The 18,029-nt window shown below is 50.7% G+C and overlaps 1 protein-coding gene across 1 annotated transcript; it reads left to right on the plus strand.

Moving 5' to 3' along the window:
* Positions 1 to 2,829: 2,829 nt before the first annotated feature.
* LOC134433348 (nicotinate-nucleotide pyrophosphorylase [carboxylating]-like) lies at positions 2,830 to 15,606 on the plus strand (the record flags this gene model as incomplete). Its single annotated transcript, XM_063182204.1, has 6 exons — positions 2,830 to 3,453; positions 6,698 to 6,829; positions 9,700 to 9,870; positions 10,587 to 10,632; positions 11,332 to 11,477; positions 15,598 to 15,606. Coding segments are annotated over 6 exons (1,128 nt in total), but the record flags the coding sequence as incomplete, so codon positions are not given.
* Between the last annotated feature and the right edge of the window lie 2,423 nt (positions 15,607 to 18,029).

Here is an 18,029-nt window from a genome sequence, read left to right on the forward strand (position 1 = left end):
ATGTCCCCCCAATCTCCCCAATTTTCCCCAAATCTCATTTTCTAAATTTTCCCCGATTTTTCTCCACTTTTCCCCCAATTTTTCCCATTTTTTTCTCATTGTGCTTAATGTCCCCAATGTCCCCAAAACTCATTTTTCTAAATTTCTCCCAATTTTTCCCATTTTTTTCTCATTGTCCCCAAATGTCATTTTTCCCATTTTTTACCAATTTTCCCCCAATGTCCCCAAATCTCATTTTTCCTATTTTTCCCCCAATTTTTCCCCAACGTCCCCCCAATCTCCCCAATGTCCCCAAATCTCATTTTCCCCAATTTTCCCAAATTTTCCCCATTTTTCCCCAATGTCCCCAAATCTCATTTTCCCCAATTTTCCCAATTTTTCCCCATTTTCCCCCCATTTTCCCCCCAATTTCCCCAATGTTCCCCCAATCTCATTTTCCCCAATTTTCCCCATTTTTTCCCCATTTTTCCCCCAATGTCCCCAATGTCCCAAATTCTCATTTTTCCCATTTTTTACCAATTTTCCCCAATGTCTCCAAATCTCATTTTTCCCAATTTTTCCCCATTTTTCCCCAATTTTTCCTAATTTCCCCCCATTTTTCCCCAACTTCCCCTCCCCCATTTCCCCTCCCCCCAAACACTTCCGGGTTTATTTTTGGGTTTTTTCGGATTTTTTTTTTTTTTTGGGTGGGCGTGGCAGCCAATCAGCGGCGGCAGCCAATCAGCGGCGGCAGCCAATCAGCGCCCGCGCTGTGGCCCCGCCCCCCCGGCTAAGATCCCCCCCCTCCCCCCCCGGGGCCTCATTCGGGCCCGGCGCGCGCCAGGTGAGTGGGGGAGGGGCGCGTGAGGGGAGGGGGCGGGGCCGGGCCCAAAACGGCCCCGGGACCGCGGGATCTGGGGCAAAAAGGGCCAAAATCGGCACAAAATCGGCTGAAATTGCACAAAATCAGCGGAAATCGGCCCAAAATCGGAAATAAAAGGGGAAAAATCGGAACAAAATTGGCAAAAATTGACACAAAATCACCCAAAACCATCCCAAAATACACAAAATCGGGAAAAATCGGCACTAAATCAGCTAAAATTACTCAAAATCGCCCTAAATTGCCCAAAATCAGGAAAAAAGGAGGAAAGTCGGCACAAAAGTGGCAAAAATTGACACGAAATTATTTTAAAATCTCCCAAAATTTAAATAAAGGGCAAAAATCGGCACTAAATTGACTCAAATTGTCACGAAATAATCCAAAAATCCCTAAAAGGGAAAAAAAGGGGGGGAAATCGGCACAAAAATGGCAAAAATTGACATAAAATCGGCTTAAATTGCCCCAAAACCGGAAAAAAGGGGGAAAATCAGCACAAAAATGGGAAAAATTGGCATAAAATCGGCTGAATATACACAAAATCAGCAGAAATTGGCCCAAAAGCAGAAAAAAAGGCAAAAAATCGGCACAAAATGGGCAAAATTTGACAAAAAATCAACTAAAAAGCCCCAAAACCAGAAAAAAAGGGGAAAAATCGGCACTAATTTGGCAAGAATTGGTACAAAATTATCAAAAAATCCCTAAAATGGAAAAAAGGGGAAAAATCGGGACAAAATTGGAAAAAAATAACCTAAAATCACCCCAAACTACCCAAAACCAGAAAGAAAGGGGAAAAATTGGCACAAAATTGGGAAAAATTGACACAAATTCACCCCAAAATTACCCCAAAATCCTAAAAAAGGGGAAAAAAGGCAAAGAATCGGCACAAAATTGGCAAAAATTGACACAAAATTATTTAAAAACCCCAAAAGCAAAAAAAAAAGGGGAGAAAATCGGCACAAAATTGGCAAAAATTAAACTAAAATCCCCCCAAAATACCCCAAACCAGAAAGAAAGGGGGAAAATCGGCACCAAATTGGCAAAAATTGACACAAATTAACTCCAAAATCACCAAAAAATCCCAAAAAAGGGGGGAAAAGGCAAAAATCGGCACCAAATTGACCCAAATTGGCACAAAATCGGCCAAAAATCCCCAAAATGGGGAAAAAAGTGGAAAAAAATCGGCCCCAAATTGGCCCAAATCCCCCAAACCCGACCCCAAATTTGCTCTTCAGCGCCCCCAAATCCCCCCAGGGACCCCCAAAATCCCCCCCACACCCAAAACCTCCCCAAAAACCCCAAGGGGGACCCCAAAACCCCCTCAAGGACCCCCCAAATACCCGCCTGGGACCCCAAAATCCCTCAAAATCCCCCCTGGGACCCCCAAAATCGCCCCCAGACCCAAAAATCTCCCCAGAGATCCCCATGGGGACCCCAAAATCTCCCCTGGGACCCCATTAACCCCTCGAAGCCCCCTCCCCATTACCCCAAATCCCCTTCTGGGACCCCAAAATCCCCACCAGGACCCCCTAAATCCCCTCCAAGCCCCCTCCCCATTGCCCCAAATCCCCTCAGGGACCCCAAAATCCCCTCCAGGATCCCCCAAAGAGCCCCAAAATCCCCCCAAGGACCCTCCTAGGACCCCCAAAATCCCCCCCAGACCCAATTATCTCCCCATAGATCCCAATGGGGACCCCAAAATCTCCCCTGGGACCCCATTAACCCCTCGAAGACCCCTCCCCATTACCCCAAATCCCCTCCTGGGACCCTCAAATCCTCTCAAGGACCCTCCTGGGACCCCCAAATCCTCACAGAGACTCCCCAAAGACCCCCTAAATGCCCCCCAAGGACCCCAATATCCTCCCCCTAATTCCCCTTTCTCTCTCCCCAGGTCTCTCCGCACCATGTCCGGCTCTGCGCCCCCGAACCCCCCGGGACCCCCGAACCCCCCGAACCTTTTGGGGACCCCCTGGCCGCCCCCCCCTCCCCCGCACCGCCTGCGGGCCCTGGCGCGCTCCTGGCTGGACGAGGACGCGCCCTGGCCCGACCCCACCGTGGCGCCGCTGGGGAACGCCGAGATCCGCGCCCACATCCTTGTCAAAAACCCCGAAACCCCCGCATTTAACCCCAAAACGGCCGGATTTAACCCCAAAACCCCCGCATTGAACCCCGACCCCACCCCGTTTTTCGGGGTGCTGGCCGGCTGCCCGTTCGCCGAGGCGGTGTTCGCGGTGTCGGGCTGCTCCGTGCTCTGGAAGGTTCCCGAAGGGTCCCGGCTGGGCCCGGGCCGGGCGCTGCTGGCCGAGGTTCGCGGCCCCGTTTCCGGGCTGCTCCTGGCCGAGCGCACGGCCCTCAACGTCCTGGGCCGCTGCAGCGGCGTGGCCTCCATGGCCGCCCGGGCCCGGGGCGTCGCCGAGAGCCGAAACTGGGGAGGGGTCGTGGCGGGGACGCGCAAGGGCACGCCCGGCTTCAGGGCGGCCGAGAAGTACGCGCTGGGCGTGGGGGGCGGGCAGGGGCACCGTGAGGGGCTGGGGGCCTTCGGCCTCGTCAAGGACAACCACAGGGCCGTGGCCGAGATGGGCGGCGGGCACGAAGGGGTTAAACGGGTAAGGACCCCGAAATTTTGGGTCGGGGGAACCCCGAAATGTGGGTGGAAATGGGGGAAAAATGGGTGGAAAATGGGGAGGAAATTTGGGGGGACAATCACAGAGAGAGCGACAGCGGACAGGAAGGGGTTAAACGGGTGAGCACCCCGAATTTTGGGGGGTTTTGGGGTGGGGGAGCCCCGAAATTGGGGGGAAAATGAGTGGAGGGACCCTTGAATTGGGGCAGTTTTAGTTGTGGGGAGACCTTACAGAGTTTGGGGGTGTTCTGGTTGTGGGGACCCCCGGATTTGGGGAAAAATTTGGGGTAAAATGAGGGGAAATTTGGGAGGGGCTGGGGGCGTTCGGGCTGCTCAAGGACAAGCACAGGGCACAAAGGGGTTAAACGGGTAAGGACCCCCAAATTTTGGGTCGGGGGAACCCCGAAATGTGGGGGGAAATGGGAAAAATTTGGGTGGAAAATGGGGAGGAAATTTGGGGGGGCAATCACAGAGAGAGCGACAGCGGGCAGGAAGGGGTTAAACGGGTGAGGACCCCAAATTTTGGGGGGTTTTGGGGTGGGGGAACCCTGAAATTGGGGAAAAAATTGGGTGGAAAATGGGGAGGGGGATAAGGAATTTGGGGAGGGGGCATCTGGACAATCACAGAGCGGTGGCACTGGAGACAGAGGAGGGGGTGACACAGGTGAGGACCCCAAAATTTGGGGGAATTTTGGGGTGGGAGAGCCCCGAAATTGGGGAAAAAATTGGGTGAAAATGGGGGAGAAATGGGGAAAAACTTGGGGGGAAAATGGAGGAGAAATGGGGGGAGAATGGGGGGGGATCCGGCAGGTGGGGACCCCCGAAATTGGGGGGGAAATGAGTGGGGGGACCCTTGAATTGGGGCAGTTTTGGTTGTGGGGAGACCCTACAGAATTTGGGGGGTTCTGGTTGTGGGGACCCCCGGATTTGGGGGGGAAATGGGGAGAAATGGGGAAAAATTTGGGTTAAAATGAGGGGAAATTTGGGGGGGGAAATGGGGGCTCCGGGCTGCTCAAGGACAAGCACAGAGCAGTGGTGGAACTGAGTGAGGGACAGGAAGGGGTTAAACGGGTAAGGACCCCAATTTTGGGGGGATTTGGGGTGAAATTCGCTGTGGGGTACCCCGAAATTGGGTGGAAATGGGAAAAATTTGGGTGGAAATGGGGAAAAAATTAGGGGACAAATGGGTGGAAAATGGGAGGGAAATGAGTGTGGAGACCCCGAATTTGGGGGCAAAATTTGGGGGGTTCTGGTTGTGGGGACACTCAAATTTGGGGGGGAGATGGGGAAAAATTTGGGGGAAAATGGGGGAAATTTGGGTGGAAATGGGGGAGAAATGGGGAAAAAAATTGGGTGGAAAATGGGGTGGGGAAACCCAAAATTTGTGGGCAAAATTTGGGGGGTTCCGGTTGTGGGGACCCCGAATTTGGGGTAAAATGGGGGAAATTTGGGGGGCAAATTTGGGAGGGGTCCGGACAATCCCGGAGCGCTGGCAAAGGGCAGCACCCCAAAATTTGGGGGATTTTTGGGTGTGGGGGGACCCCGATTTTGGGGCGGTTTGGGCACGGTGGGACCCCGAAATTGGAGGTGAAATGAAGAGGAAATTTGGGGGGAGACCCCGATATTTGGGGGGAAAATGGGGTGGGGAGACCCCGAAATTTGGGGAAAATTTTGGGGGGAAATGGGGTGGGGGGACCCCAAAATTTGGGGGGTTTTGGTTGGAGCGAGACCCCAAATTTGGGGGGAAAATTCCCAATTTTTGCGGATGAATTTTGGTGAAAATTCCCAATTTTGGGGGCAGAAATTCCCAATTTTTGGGGATGAATTTTGGTGAAAATCCCCAATTTTTGGGGATTAATTTCCAAATTTTTGGGGATGAATTTTGAGTAGGAATTCCCAATTTTTGGGGGTTAATTTGGGGGGAAAGTCCCAATTTTTGGGGATTAATTTTGCGTAGAAATTTTCAATTTTGGGGGAATCATTTCTGAATTTTGGGGGATTTATTTTGCTGGAAAATTGCCAATTTTTTGAGTAGAAATTCCCAATTTTTGGGGATAATTTTGGTGGGAAAAATCCCAATTTTTGGGGTGAAAATTCCCAATTTTTGGGGTTAATTTTGGGGTGAAAATTCCCAATTTTTTGGGTGAAAATTCCCAATTTTTGGGGATTAATTTTGAATAGAAATTCCCAATTTTTTTTTGTGGGGGGGGGGAATTTTGAGTAGAAATTCCCGATTTTTGGGGAATAATTTCTGAAATTTTGGGGGTTAATTTTGGGAAAATTCCCAATTTTTTGAGATTAATTTGAGGGGAAAATTCCCCATTTTGGGGGGATTATTTTTGAGTAGAAATTCCCAATTTTGGGGGATTAATTTACGGGGAAATTCCATTTTTTGGGGATTAATTTCGAGTAGAAATTCCCAATTTTTGGGGATGAATTTATGGGGAAATTCCCAATTTTTGGGGATGAATTTATGGGAAAATTCCCAATTTTTTGGGATTTATTTTGGGATGATATTCTGAATTTTTGGGGATGAATTTTGGGGAAAATCCCCAATTTTTTGGCCATTAATTTGGGGATTAATTTCCGAATTTTTTGGGGATTAATTTCAGAGGGAAGTCCCCAATTTTGCAGATGAATTTTGGGGACAAATTCCCAATTTTTGGGGATTAATTTGGGGCAGAAATTGCCAATTTTTGGGGATTCATTTCTGAATTTTTGGGGATTAATTTTGCGTAGAAATTCCCAATTTTTGGGGGATTAATTTTGAGTAGAAATCCCCAATTTTGGGGTATTAATTTGGGTGTCAAATTCTCAATTTTTGGGGATTAATTTCTGAATTTTTGGGGATGAGTTTGGGGGGGAAATTCCCAATTTTTTGGGGACTAATTTTGAGTAGGAATTCCCAGTTTTTGGGTGGGAAATTCCCAATTTTTGGGCATTAATTTCCGAATTTTTGGGGATTCATTTGGGAAAAAAAAATCCCAATTTTTGGGAATTATTTCCAAATTTTTGGGGATAAATTTTGAGTAGAAATCCCCAATTTTTGGGGATTAATTCTGAATAGAAAAACCCAATTTTTGGGGATTAATTTCCAAATTTTTGGGGATTAATTTCGATTAGAAATCCCCAATTTTTGAGGATTAATTTTGAATAGAAAAACCCAAATTTTGGGAGGCAAATCCCTAATTTTTGGGGGTTATTTTGGGGTCCCACAGCTGATTGAGGGGGCGCGCCGGGCCGGGGGCTTCACGCGGAAATTGGGCGTGGAGTGCGCGAGCGCCGAGCAGGCGCTGGAGGCGGCCAAGGCTGGGGCCGACGTCGTCCTGCTCGACAACCTGAGCCCAGAGGTGAGCCCCAAAACATCGGGGGACCCCAAAAATCGAAATTTTGGGGGGAAAAATGGTGAAATTTTGGGGGAAAACCGGTGAAAATTTGGGGAAAAATGGTGAAAATTTGAGGGAGAAACTAAAAAAAGTGGCCCAAAATTGGGGTGGTGATGGTGGAGATTTGAGCTCTGAGCCCACGGGGGAGCCCCGAAATTTGGGGAACCCCAAAAATCGAAATTTTTGGGGGAAAAGGTGAAAATTTGGGGGAAAAAGGTGAAAATTTTGGGAAAAAAAGGTGAAAATTTGGGGGAAAACGGTGAAAATTTGGGGGAGAAAACCCCTAAAATGGCCCAAAATTGGGGTGGGGATGGTGGAGATTTGAGCTCTGAGCCCACAGGGGAGCCCCGAAATATCAGGGAACCCCGAAAATCGAAATTTTGGGGAAAAACGGTGAAAATTTGGGGGAGATAACTGCAAAAAATCGGGTTTTTTGGGGGGGTCAAATAATTCCAGAATTGATAAATTTTTTAGGGACCCAAATTTTAGGGCAGATTTTAGGTTGAAAGTCCCAAATTTTGGGGTTTTTCTTGGTGGGTGGGACCCCAAAATTGGGTGGAAAATCCCAAATTTTTGGGGTTTCTGGTTTAGGAGGGATTTGGGGGTGGGCACCCCAATTTTTGGTGGAACAATCCCAGAATTAGTGATTTTTTTATAGGGACCCAAATTGGGCAAATTTTGGGTTGGAAATCCCAAATTTTGGGTATTTTTAGTTGGGTGAGACCCCAAAATTGGGTGCAAAATCCCAATTTTTGGGTTTAATGGGGATTTGGAGGATTTGGGGGTGGATGCCCCAATTTTGGGTGGAATAATCCCATTTTTAATGGGTTTTTATAGGGACCGAAATTGGGCAGATTTTAGGTTGAAAATCCCAAATTTTGGGGTTTTTCTCGGTGGCTCGGACCCCAAATTTTGGTTGGAAAATCCCAAATTTTTGGGGTTTCTGGTTTAATGGGGATTTGAGGGTGGACACCCCAATTTTGGGTTAAATAATCCCATTTTTAATGGGTTTTTATAGGGACACAAATTAGGCAGATTTTAGGTTGAAAATCCCAAATTTTGGGGTTTTCTGGATGGGTGGGACCCCAAAATTGGGTGGAAAAATCCCAAATTTTTGGGATTTCTGGTTTAAGGGCGATTTGTAGAATTTGGGGATGGACACCCGGATTTTGAACGCCCAATTTTAAGCAGAACAACCCCAAAATTGATAAATTTTTTTCAGGACCCAAACTGGGCAAATTTTGGGTTGGAAACCCCAAATTTTTGGGATTTCTGGTTTAATGGATGAGGTTTAATGGAGGAGGATTTAGGGGTGGACACCCCAGTTTTGGGTCAAACAATCCCAGAACTGATAATTTTTTTTTAGGGGCCCAAATCAAGCAAATTTTGGGTTGGAAACCCCAAATTTTGGGGTTTTTCTCGGTAGCTTAGACCCCAAATTTTGGGTGGAAAATCCCAATTTTTTGGGGTTTCTGGTTTAGTGGGGATTTGGGGGTGGACACCCCAATTTTGAATGCCCAGTTTTAAGCGGAACAATCCCAAAATTGATCATTTTTTCTGGGGACCCAAACTGGGCAAATTTTGGGTTGGAAACCCCCAAATTTGGGATTTATCTGGGTGGGAGAGACCCCAAATTTTGGGTGAAAAATCCCAATTTTTTTGGTGTTTGTGGTTTAAAGGGGATTTGGGGGTGGACACCCCGATTTTGGGTGAAACAATCCCCAAATTTGTGGGGATTTTTATGGAAAAAAACTCAAATTTGAGCAGGGACACCCCAATTTTGGGTCCAAATCCCCGGATTTGTGGGGATTTTTATGGGGAAAACCCAAATTTGAGCAGGGACACCCCAATTTTGGGTTCAAATCCCGCCCAACCCCAAATTTTGGGGTTCACTGACATGATCCTATTTTACCGGGATCTGCACACGGATAAACTCCAAAAATGGGGAGAAACCCATAAAAATGGGAAAAAAATCAAAAAATATTTGGATAAATCCCCCCCAAAAAAAGGGGGGGGGAAATCTCAAAAAATTTGGGATAAACCCCAAAAATGGGGAATCAACAAAAAAAAAAAAGCAGAAAACCCCAAAAAAATGAGGAAAAAACCCAAAAAGGGGGGATGAACCCGCCAAAAATGGGGAAAAAAGCCAAAAAACTGGGGTAAAGTCCAAAAATTGAGAAAAAAACCAAAAAATTGGAATAAATGCCACAAAATGGGGATGAAACTCCAAAAAATGGGGATAAAAGCCCCCAAAATGGGGATAAACACCAAAAATAGGGATAAAGTCCAAAAAATGGGATTATTCCCAAAGAAATGGGGAATAAACCACAAAAAATGGGGGAAAACGCCAGAAAAATGGAAAAACCCAAAACAAAAAGTGGGAAAAAATAAAAAAACATGGGAATAAAAACAAAAAAAAAAGGAAAAAAACCCAAAAAATGAGGACATGGTGCAAATATTTGGGGTAAACTCCAAAAATTGGGATGAAACCCCAAAAATGGGAAAAACAAACAAACAAACAAAAAGGAATGAACCCTAAAAAACGGGGGGAAAAAACCCCCAAAAAATTGAGATAAAGCCCCAAAAAATGTGGGGAAACCCCAAAAATTAGGAAGAAAAACCCCAAAAAATAGGAAGAAAAACCCCAAAAATGGGGCTGTGGATCTTTTGAAATGGGGATAAGCCCCCAAAAAATGGGAAAAAAACCCAAAAAAATGGGGAAATAAACAAAAAAAAAAATTGGGATAAACCCAAAAAATGGGACCGAAACTGGGCAGGGTTTGGGTTGCAAAGCCCCAAATTTTGGGTTTTTTGATGTTCTCCTCGTTTTGCAGGCGCTGCACGCGGTGGCCGCACGCGTCAAGGCCGCGCACCCGCGGGTGCTGGTGGAGGCCAGCGGGGGCATCGGCCTGGAGAGCCTGGGCAGCTTCCTGGGGCCCCACGTGGACGTCGTGTCCATGGGGTGCCTGACCCACAGCGTCCCCGCGCTCGACTGCGCCCTCAAGGTGCTGGGGATGGGGGACGGAGCCGAGGAACCCTGAAAATCCAACGTGGAAACCCCAAAATTTCACCCTGGAGCCCTGAAATCCATCCCAGAAACCCCAAAATCCAACCCAGAAACCCCAAAATCCAACCTGGAACCAATGAAATCCAACCTGAGATGAGGAGACACCTGGAACTCTGAAATCCATCCCAGGAACCCCCAAAATCCAACCTGGAACCCCTAAAATTCATCCCAAGAACCCCAAAATCCATCCTGGAAACCGTGAAATTTGGGAACCCTGAAATCCATCCCAAAAATCCAACCTGGAACCCCAACATCCATCCTGGAAACCTCAAAATCGAACCTGAAACCCTGAAATTTGGGAACCCCAAAATCCGTCCCAGGAACCCCCAAAATCCAACCTGGATTTATTTAACCTGAATAAAATCCAACCTGAGATGGGGAAACACCTGGAACCCTGAAATCCATCCCAGGAACCCCCAAAATCTGAGCAGGAACCCCCAAAATCCAGCCTGGAACCCCCAAAATCCAACCCACCAAACCCAGCCTGGAACCAATGAAATCCCGGGAACCCCAGAATCCATCCCTGAACCCCAAAATCCGCCCCAGGAGCCCCCCAGCCCTGCAGGCCCTGCCCCAGTTCCTGGGGCCCCACGGGGCCGTCGTGTCCATGGGGTGCCCGACCCACAGCGCCCCCGCGCTCGACTGCACCCTCAGGGTGCTGGGGATGGGGGACGGAGCCGAGGAACCCTGAAAATCCAACGTGGGAACCACAAAAATTTGCCCAGAAACCCGAAAATCCCACCCAGAAACCCCCAAATCCATCCCAGATACCCCCAAAATCCAACCTGGAACCAATGAATGTCCTCAGTGTCCTCAATGTGTCCCCAATGTCCCCCCAATTGTCCCCTCAGTGTGTCCCCAGTGTGTGCCCAATGTCCCCAATATCCCCTCAGTGTCCCCAATGTCCCCTCAATGTGTCCCTTGTGTGTCCCCAATGTCTCCAGTGTGTCCCCTGTGTGTCCCCAATGTGTCCCATTGTCCTCAATGTACCCTCAATATGTCCCTTGTGTGTCCCCAATGTCCCCAGCGCATCCCCAGTGTCCCCTCAATGCAGCCCCAATGTCCCCAATGCCCGCTCACTGTCCCCAGTGTCCCCAGTGTCCCCTCACTGTCCCCAATGTCCCCACTGTCCCCAATATCCCCAATGTCCCCACTGTCCCCAATGTCCCCAAACCCCCCAATGTCCCCACTGTCCCCAATGTCCCCAACCCCCCCAATGTCCCCAGTGTCCCCAGTGTCCCCAATGTCCCCTGACTGTCCCCAGCGCTGGCGCTGCTCTTTGCCAAGGAGCCGGCCCTGCTGCTCGAGGTCCTCACTGTCCCCAACGTCCCCAATGTCCCCAAACCCCACAATGTCCCCAACCCCCCCAGTGTCCCCAATGTCCCCTGACTGTCCCCAGCGCTGGCGCTGCTCTTTGCCGAGGCGCCGGCCCTGCTGCTCGAGGTCCCGGCCGCGGCCGCCGTCCCCGTGTGCCGCCGCTACCAGGACGCCGGTGTCACCTGTGTCCCCATCGGCCACAGCGGCCCCTACGGACCCCGCGCCATGGTGAGGGGACACTGGGGACATTGGGGACAGTGGGGGGATTGGGGACATTGGGTACATTGGGTACATTGGGGGACATTGGGGGGATTTGGGTACAGTGGGGGGGTTGGGGACAGTGAGGGGACGTTGCGGGGACTGGGGGGAATGGGGACAGTAGGGACATTGGGGGGTTTGGGGACATTGGGGACAGTGGGGACCTCGAGCAGCAGGGCCGGCTCCTCGGCAAAGAGCAGCGCCAGCGCTGGGGACAGTGGACACAGTGAGGGGACACTGGGGACAGTGGGGACAGTGGGGACATTGGGGACATTGGGGGGTTTGGGGACATTGGGGACCCCACGCCATGGTGATCGGACACTAGGGGCATTGGGGACGGGGGGGGTTGGGGACATTGGGGACATTGGGGGCATTGGGGGGATTGGGGGGATTGGGGACATCAAGGAGGTTGGGAACATTAGGGGACATTGGGGACAGGGGGAAAGCAGGGGGATTGGGGACACTGGGGACATTGGGGGGATTGGGGATTTTGAGGAGGTTGGGGACATTAAGGGACATTGGGGACATTGGGGGGATTGGGGACGTCGAGGAGGTTGGGGACATTAGGGGACATTGGGGACATTGGGGACAGTGGGGGGATTGGGGACATTGGGGGCGCTTGGGAAACTGGGGACATTGGGGACATTGAGGGGATTTGGGGACATTGGGGGGATGAGGACGTTAGGGTGAGGGGGACATTTCGGGGTTGGGGACAATGGAGACATGGGGGACACTGGGGGGATTGGGGACAGTGAGGGGACAGTGAGGGGACATTGGGGACATCAGGGACAATGGGGACATTTGAGGCTATCAAGGACATTGGGGATATTAAGGGGGTTTGGGGACATTGGGGACATTTGGGGACAGTAGGGGATTGGAAACAGTGGGGACATTGGAGGGACTGGGAACATCAGGGACATTGGGGGACATTGGGGACAGCAGGGACAGGGGGACATTTGGGCGTTGGGGACATTGGAGGGATTGGGGACATTGGTGACATTGGGGGGGTTTGGGGACAGGGGACAGGAGGTGGCTCTGTCCCCCGGGGTGGGCTGTGGTGGCTTTGTCTTGTTGCTGTCCCCATTGTTCTTTGTTGTCCCCATATCCTTAAGTGTCCCTGGCAGGTGACAGTGGCTGGGTCTCCTGTCCCTATGTCCCCATGTCCCAGTGTCCTCAATGTCCTCGATGTCCCTCAATGTTTTCAATGTCCCCAATGTCCCCAGTGTCCCCAATGTCCCTCAGTGTCCCCAATGTTGTCCATGTCCTTGGTGTCCCTCAATGTCCTCAGGGTCCCAGGTCTCGATGTCCCCAAATTCAAATGCCACCATTCCAGTGTCCCATATCCTGATGTACCCAATGTCCCCAGTGTCCCTCAGTGTTTTCACTGTCCCCAGGGTCCTCAATGTCCCCAATGTCCCCAATGTCCCTCAATGTCCCCAATGTCCCCGATGTCCCCAATGTCTCCACAGGTGACAGTGACCGTGGGTGGCCAGGAGGTGCTGGCCGAGCCCCTTGGGGACCTCAGGGACATTTGGGAGCAGACGAGTCCCTGTCCCTCAGTGTCCCTCAGTGTCCCTCAGTGTCCCCAAAGCCCAGTGCCACCATTCCAGTGTCCCATATCCCAATGTCCCCAATGTCCCCAGTTCCTCCAATGTCCCCCAATGTTCTCCATGTCCCTGATGTCCCTCAATGTCCTCAGGGTCCCAGATCTCGATGTCCCCAAATCCAGGTGCCACCATTCCAATGTCCCCAATGTCCTCAATGTCCCCAATGTCCCCCAATGTCCCCAATGTCCCCCAATGTTCTCCAACCCCAATGTTCTCAATGTCCCCAACGTCCCCCAATGTCCCTCAGTGTCCTCAATGTCCCCAGTCCCCCTGAGGTCCTCAATGTCTTCAATGTCCCCAGTGCCCCTCAGTGTCCCCAATGTCCTCAAACCCCAATGTTCTCAATGTCCCTCAATGTCCCCAATGTCCTCAATGTCCCCAGTTCCTCCAATGTCCCCCAATGTTCTCCATGTCCTTGATGTCCCTCAATGTCCTCAATGTCCTCTATGTCCCAGATCCCGATGTCCCCAAATCCAGGTGCCACCATTCCAATGTCCTCAATGTCCTCAATGTCCCCAATGTCCTCAATGTCTCCAATGTCCCCAATGTCCCCAATTGTTGTGGTGTGCTGTAATGTCCCATTTTGGCCTTCCAGGTCACTTCCCCAGGTGCGCCTTTACGTCTCTCCCTTCCCCCTTGCCCCCATGCTGAGTGAGTCCTGTCAGTCAGGCTTAACATTCCAGCAAGGCGTCGTGTGATTGGCCAAGTTCAAAGGATGCCCCTCAGGCCCAGGGGTCATTGGCCTATCTGGGTGACATCTTCCCCTGAGACCCTGCCCCTCTCACCTGGTTGGTGGCTCACCTGTACCTCCCCTCCCCCTGTCCCTGAGCTTAAAAGGTGAATCAGACCATGCGGCCGAGGTTCTGTTGGAGCAGTTGCTCACGTTCGGACCTCTGTAACCATGGAATAAACCTCTGGACATTAAACCCTCCAGCAGAATCCTCTCCTTTTTCTCCTCACCATCGCCTGAAGCCATTCCTCCTGAGGTAAACGGGGTTCCTAACAAGCCTGGACTTGTTCAGTGCCCAGCTGCAACCACCAGCAAGCCAAGGTATCTCTGGGGTGATACACCGCAGTTGCTGCCTTTGGCCCAGCAGCGAGGGTCAGACTGGCCCAGGCACAATCTAACTGGTAATATTGGGAGCCTTTTTCCAATAATCGTCAGAGAATTTTTCAGACCTTGTGGAAGAACGACCCAATGGTACCGCTGCAGAGGCGTTTCCTTGTTGATACTCGGAACTGAAAAGGCAAATCTCGGAGCATCATCTGGATGGAGTGGAATGCTGAAAAAACAATCCTTGAGGTCAATGACCACAAGCAGCCATTCTCTGGGAATCATTGAGACAGATGGAAGTCCCAACTGAAGCGGTCCCATGTCTTCTATGACTTCGTTGATCTTCCTGAGATCATGTAACAACCTCCATTTGCCCGATAGCTTTTTCTTGATGACAAACACTGGAGAATTCCAAGGGATGTCTGTTGGCTTGATGTGTCCCTTCTGCAATTGTTCTTGGACCAGGTCTTTCAAAGCACTCAACTTTTTCCGCTCAAGGGGCCACTGATCCACCCAAACTGGATCATCTGTTTTCCATGTCAACTTCAATGTGGCGAGTGCCGCAGTGACCCCTATTAAAAATCCATTTCGATCTTCGTGCCCCACTGTGCCAAAAGATCCTGACCCCAGACTGTGTTCGGCTTTTGGACGACAAAAGGACGAATGATCGCCGTCTTGTCTCCTGGTCCTGTGACAACGACAGAATTCTCACTTTGCAGACACAGAGAAGCTCCCCCTATGCCTGAGAGAGAACCCAATGGCGCAACCAAGCTCCAACTGCGTGGCCAAAAGAAGTACGATATCACCGTTACATTCGCCCCTGTCTCGAGCATACCTCTGATCGCTATTGTCCTGTCCCCACATGTCAATTGGCACGTGAGTGTGGGTCGATCTCGACCTATGTGCTTCACCCATGTTGTATGTACTTCAACATGTTCCTTCATAGGGAAACCTTCTTCGTCGAAGATTGACATGACCTCTCCAACCGTGTGTGGTGGCAATGCGAAAGCTCTCACAACCACAGTATTTTCCGGTACAGTCAATGGTGGACGAAGTGCTCTTGCCAACACTGTCAACTCTGTATTTTTGTCCGCTGAGACAACTGTCGAATAAACAATGAGTCCAAGAATACTGCATTTATCTTGCCCAACTATCAAGAAATCTTGTTTTTTGTATGAATCTCCGCGGATACCCATTGGTATCTCCGCATGACTTTCATCTAGAAAGCATACTAGTTTTGAAGCTGCCAATGCACACTGTGCCCCTGGTGGGAGGAGGTCTGGGTCACTGTGGAATCGACTGAGGGTTTTGCTGAGGGAATCTGCCTGTCGCTCACTGATGATTGCCCTGTCTGCTCTTGAGCCACCGCCAGTACTTGTGTCTGAGCGTGCTGGCGAGTTACGGGTGCACTGCGCTTCTCGTTTCCCAGATGCGGTAACGGATTTCCGTCCACATATGTCTGGGAATAACATTCCTTTACAGAGTGTCTTCCTCTTCTGCACCGCGCGCAAATTGGCCTTTCCGCTTTTTGCGCTGGCGTTGGTGTATGTGCTCGTGGACAATTCCTTTTCAAGTGTCCAAACTCCCCACACTTGTAGCACTGTCCTCCTGGGGAATTGCTCTTTTTCTGCATCGTTGCGAGAACTTTGTTGATGTTCTCATCCTGTTGATGGAGTATTTTTTCCAACATCTTTTCCAGTGTCTTATCCTCAGATTGCCTTTCTGAGTGTCCCTTTAACTGTTCTTCCCATTCCTCTCTTAATTCACTCTTCACGATCGATGCAACATGCTGAGGTGTCCCCACCTCCAGCATCTCTGCCAAGGATGGCCGTCCTGGCATGGCACTAATGACCCGTTGACAATCCAGGTTGGCATTGCCAAAAGCCAAGCTCTCCAAGAGAGGCCTCTTCGATCGTCACTTGTCGATCCACGGCTTGCGTGAGTCGATCGATAAATGACATGAATGGTTCTGTGGGACCTTGCCTGATGCAAGAGAACGGGACTTCTGGAGCTCCTGTTGGTGTGATCTGCAAGATTGCCCTTCGCGCTACTTCCTTGATGTCGCTTAACACTCTTCGCGGAAGCCGCGCTGCTTGTTCCCCTGGATTATCATCTGGAGGATCTCCTGCTAATTGCCCTTCTGTGAGGTTCGCGTTTGGCCCACCTTGATATCTGTTCCGCAATTCAGCAAGATATTTTCTCCACCTTTTTTCCCAGACAAGACTTTGCGTGTCAGTGAGAATCATTGCCACAATACTTCGAATATCATATGGCGTGAGATCATATGTGGTGAATGTCCCTCTTAATAGTTGTTTGAAATATTATGAATTCAGCCCAAAAGTTTGAGCCGCCTTCCCTAAGTCTTTGAGTGTCTCATGACCCATCCTTTCCCACCTTGGATTCTGTCCTTGGGCATCATATGTCACCGGCATTGTCAGATCTCCTGACCCCGGAAATAAATGCTTTTCCTTTGCCAATGCTTTTCTGATTCGCTTCCAATCCATCGTCTTCACCGGCTCTAGAAATTCCTCTTCTTCAGACTCCATTGGGAATTGCATGAATAATGGTGTTGTGGATGTCATTGGTGATTCACCGTACCTCATTTTTCGCCTTGAGGATTTCAACCTCGCTCCTAAATCCGAAAAGGAAACCCGAGGATCTTGTTGATATTTCTTTTTCACTGTATCAAATGAATGCAAGAAGCTTTCTGCTGCTTCTGCTGCTGACAGCATCCATGCCGGAACACCTTCCGATGCTGTGATCCTTATGACATCTTCCCCTTGTTGCTGTGCTTCATCTGAACTTTCATCGTCTTCATGAAATCCCAAAGTCGACGGATAATCTCTTTGCTGTGTTATCACTGTCTTCTTTGAAGTGCCTTTCTTTTTGTATAATGTTGGGAAAAATTGCTGCATTGTTGCAGTCTCGCCACGAGATGGCGCTGTGGCTCCACTGAACAGATCCGGCATGTCGTGCACGTCTGTCCTCCTGCCACTAGGTGGCACTGTCACCGGCCTCCCCAGCTCGGATGACGGAGCAAACTCGACTGCCCCTCGTCCGGTCGACTGCCGTGTTCGTGATCTCGTTTTAGACTGAGTCTGCCTGGCTTTTAATTCAGCTGAAAATGGAGCTTGAACACCCGAGCGTCTCCCTTGAAGGGAAGGGACTGGAACTCCGAGGGTCGCCAGAGACATCACAGGGGATTGGGCCCGCCGCTGCTCGCGCTCTATTCTCCACGCACGCGTGCTTTCCGAGCTGCTCCCTGTCTCTCCCGAGCTGATGTCACTCTCTCCCCCTCGTTCCACCTCCGAGTTCTCCTCCCCTCGGTCTGTCCCTGATTCTGTCTCCTCCTCTTCTGACGCTGTGTCCCTGGCTCCTCCCACCGGCATGCGCAGCCCGCCTCCCGCCGGCCCTCGGGCCCGCTCCGCGATCCGAGCTGACCTCCGCACCGGGTCTGACGTCACAACCGCGCGCCTCCTGCGTCTCACTACGGTGGCCCTTTGGGGCTGCGCAGTTTCCCCCATTTCGCCACCCGTGCCTAACGCCCCCACGCTGGTTTGTGAGTCCCCCCCCGGGTCTTTGTGAGTTTCGCCCGCCGCGTGCGTTTCTGCTACTCTGCCGGCCGGGGCGGCCGCCGCCCCCGGCGTTGCACTGACCAAAGCCGCACCGGAACCCGTGTCTCCTATTATCTCTTCACCCGCGCTCCCCGCCTGCACCGCCGCAGCCTGGCCGCCCTGCTCTGCCTCCGCCGCCGCGCCGCCATGCCCTCCGCGAGAAAGCACACCCCCCGATCCCTTTTCTCCCCCCTGCACCCCCCCTTCCGATTTCCTGTCCGAGTCGGATCCTAATTCCGATCCTGAT

The sequence above is a fragment of the Melospiza melodia genome, unplaced genomic scaffold (assembly GCF_035770615.1).
Source record: "Melospiza melodia melodia isolate bMelMel2 unplaced genomic scaffold, bMelMel2.pri scaffold_18, whole genome shotgun sequence".
NCBI lineage: Eukaryota > Metazoa > Chordata > Aves > Passeriformes > Passerellidae > Melospiza > Melospiza melodia.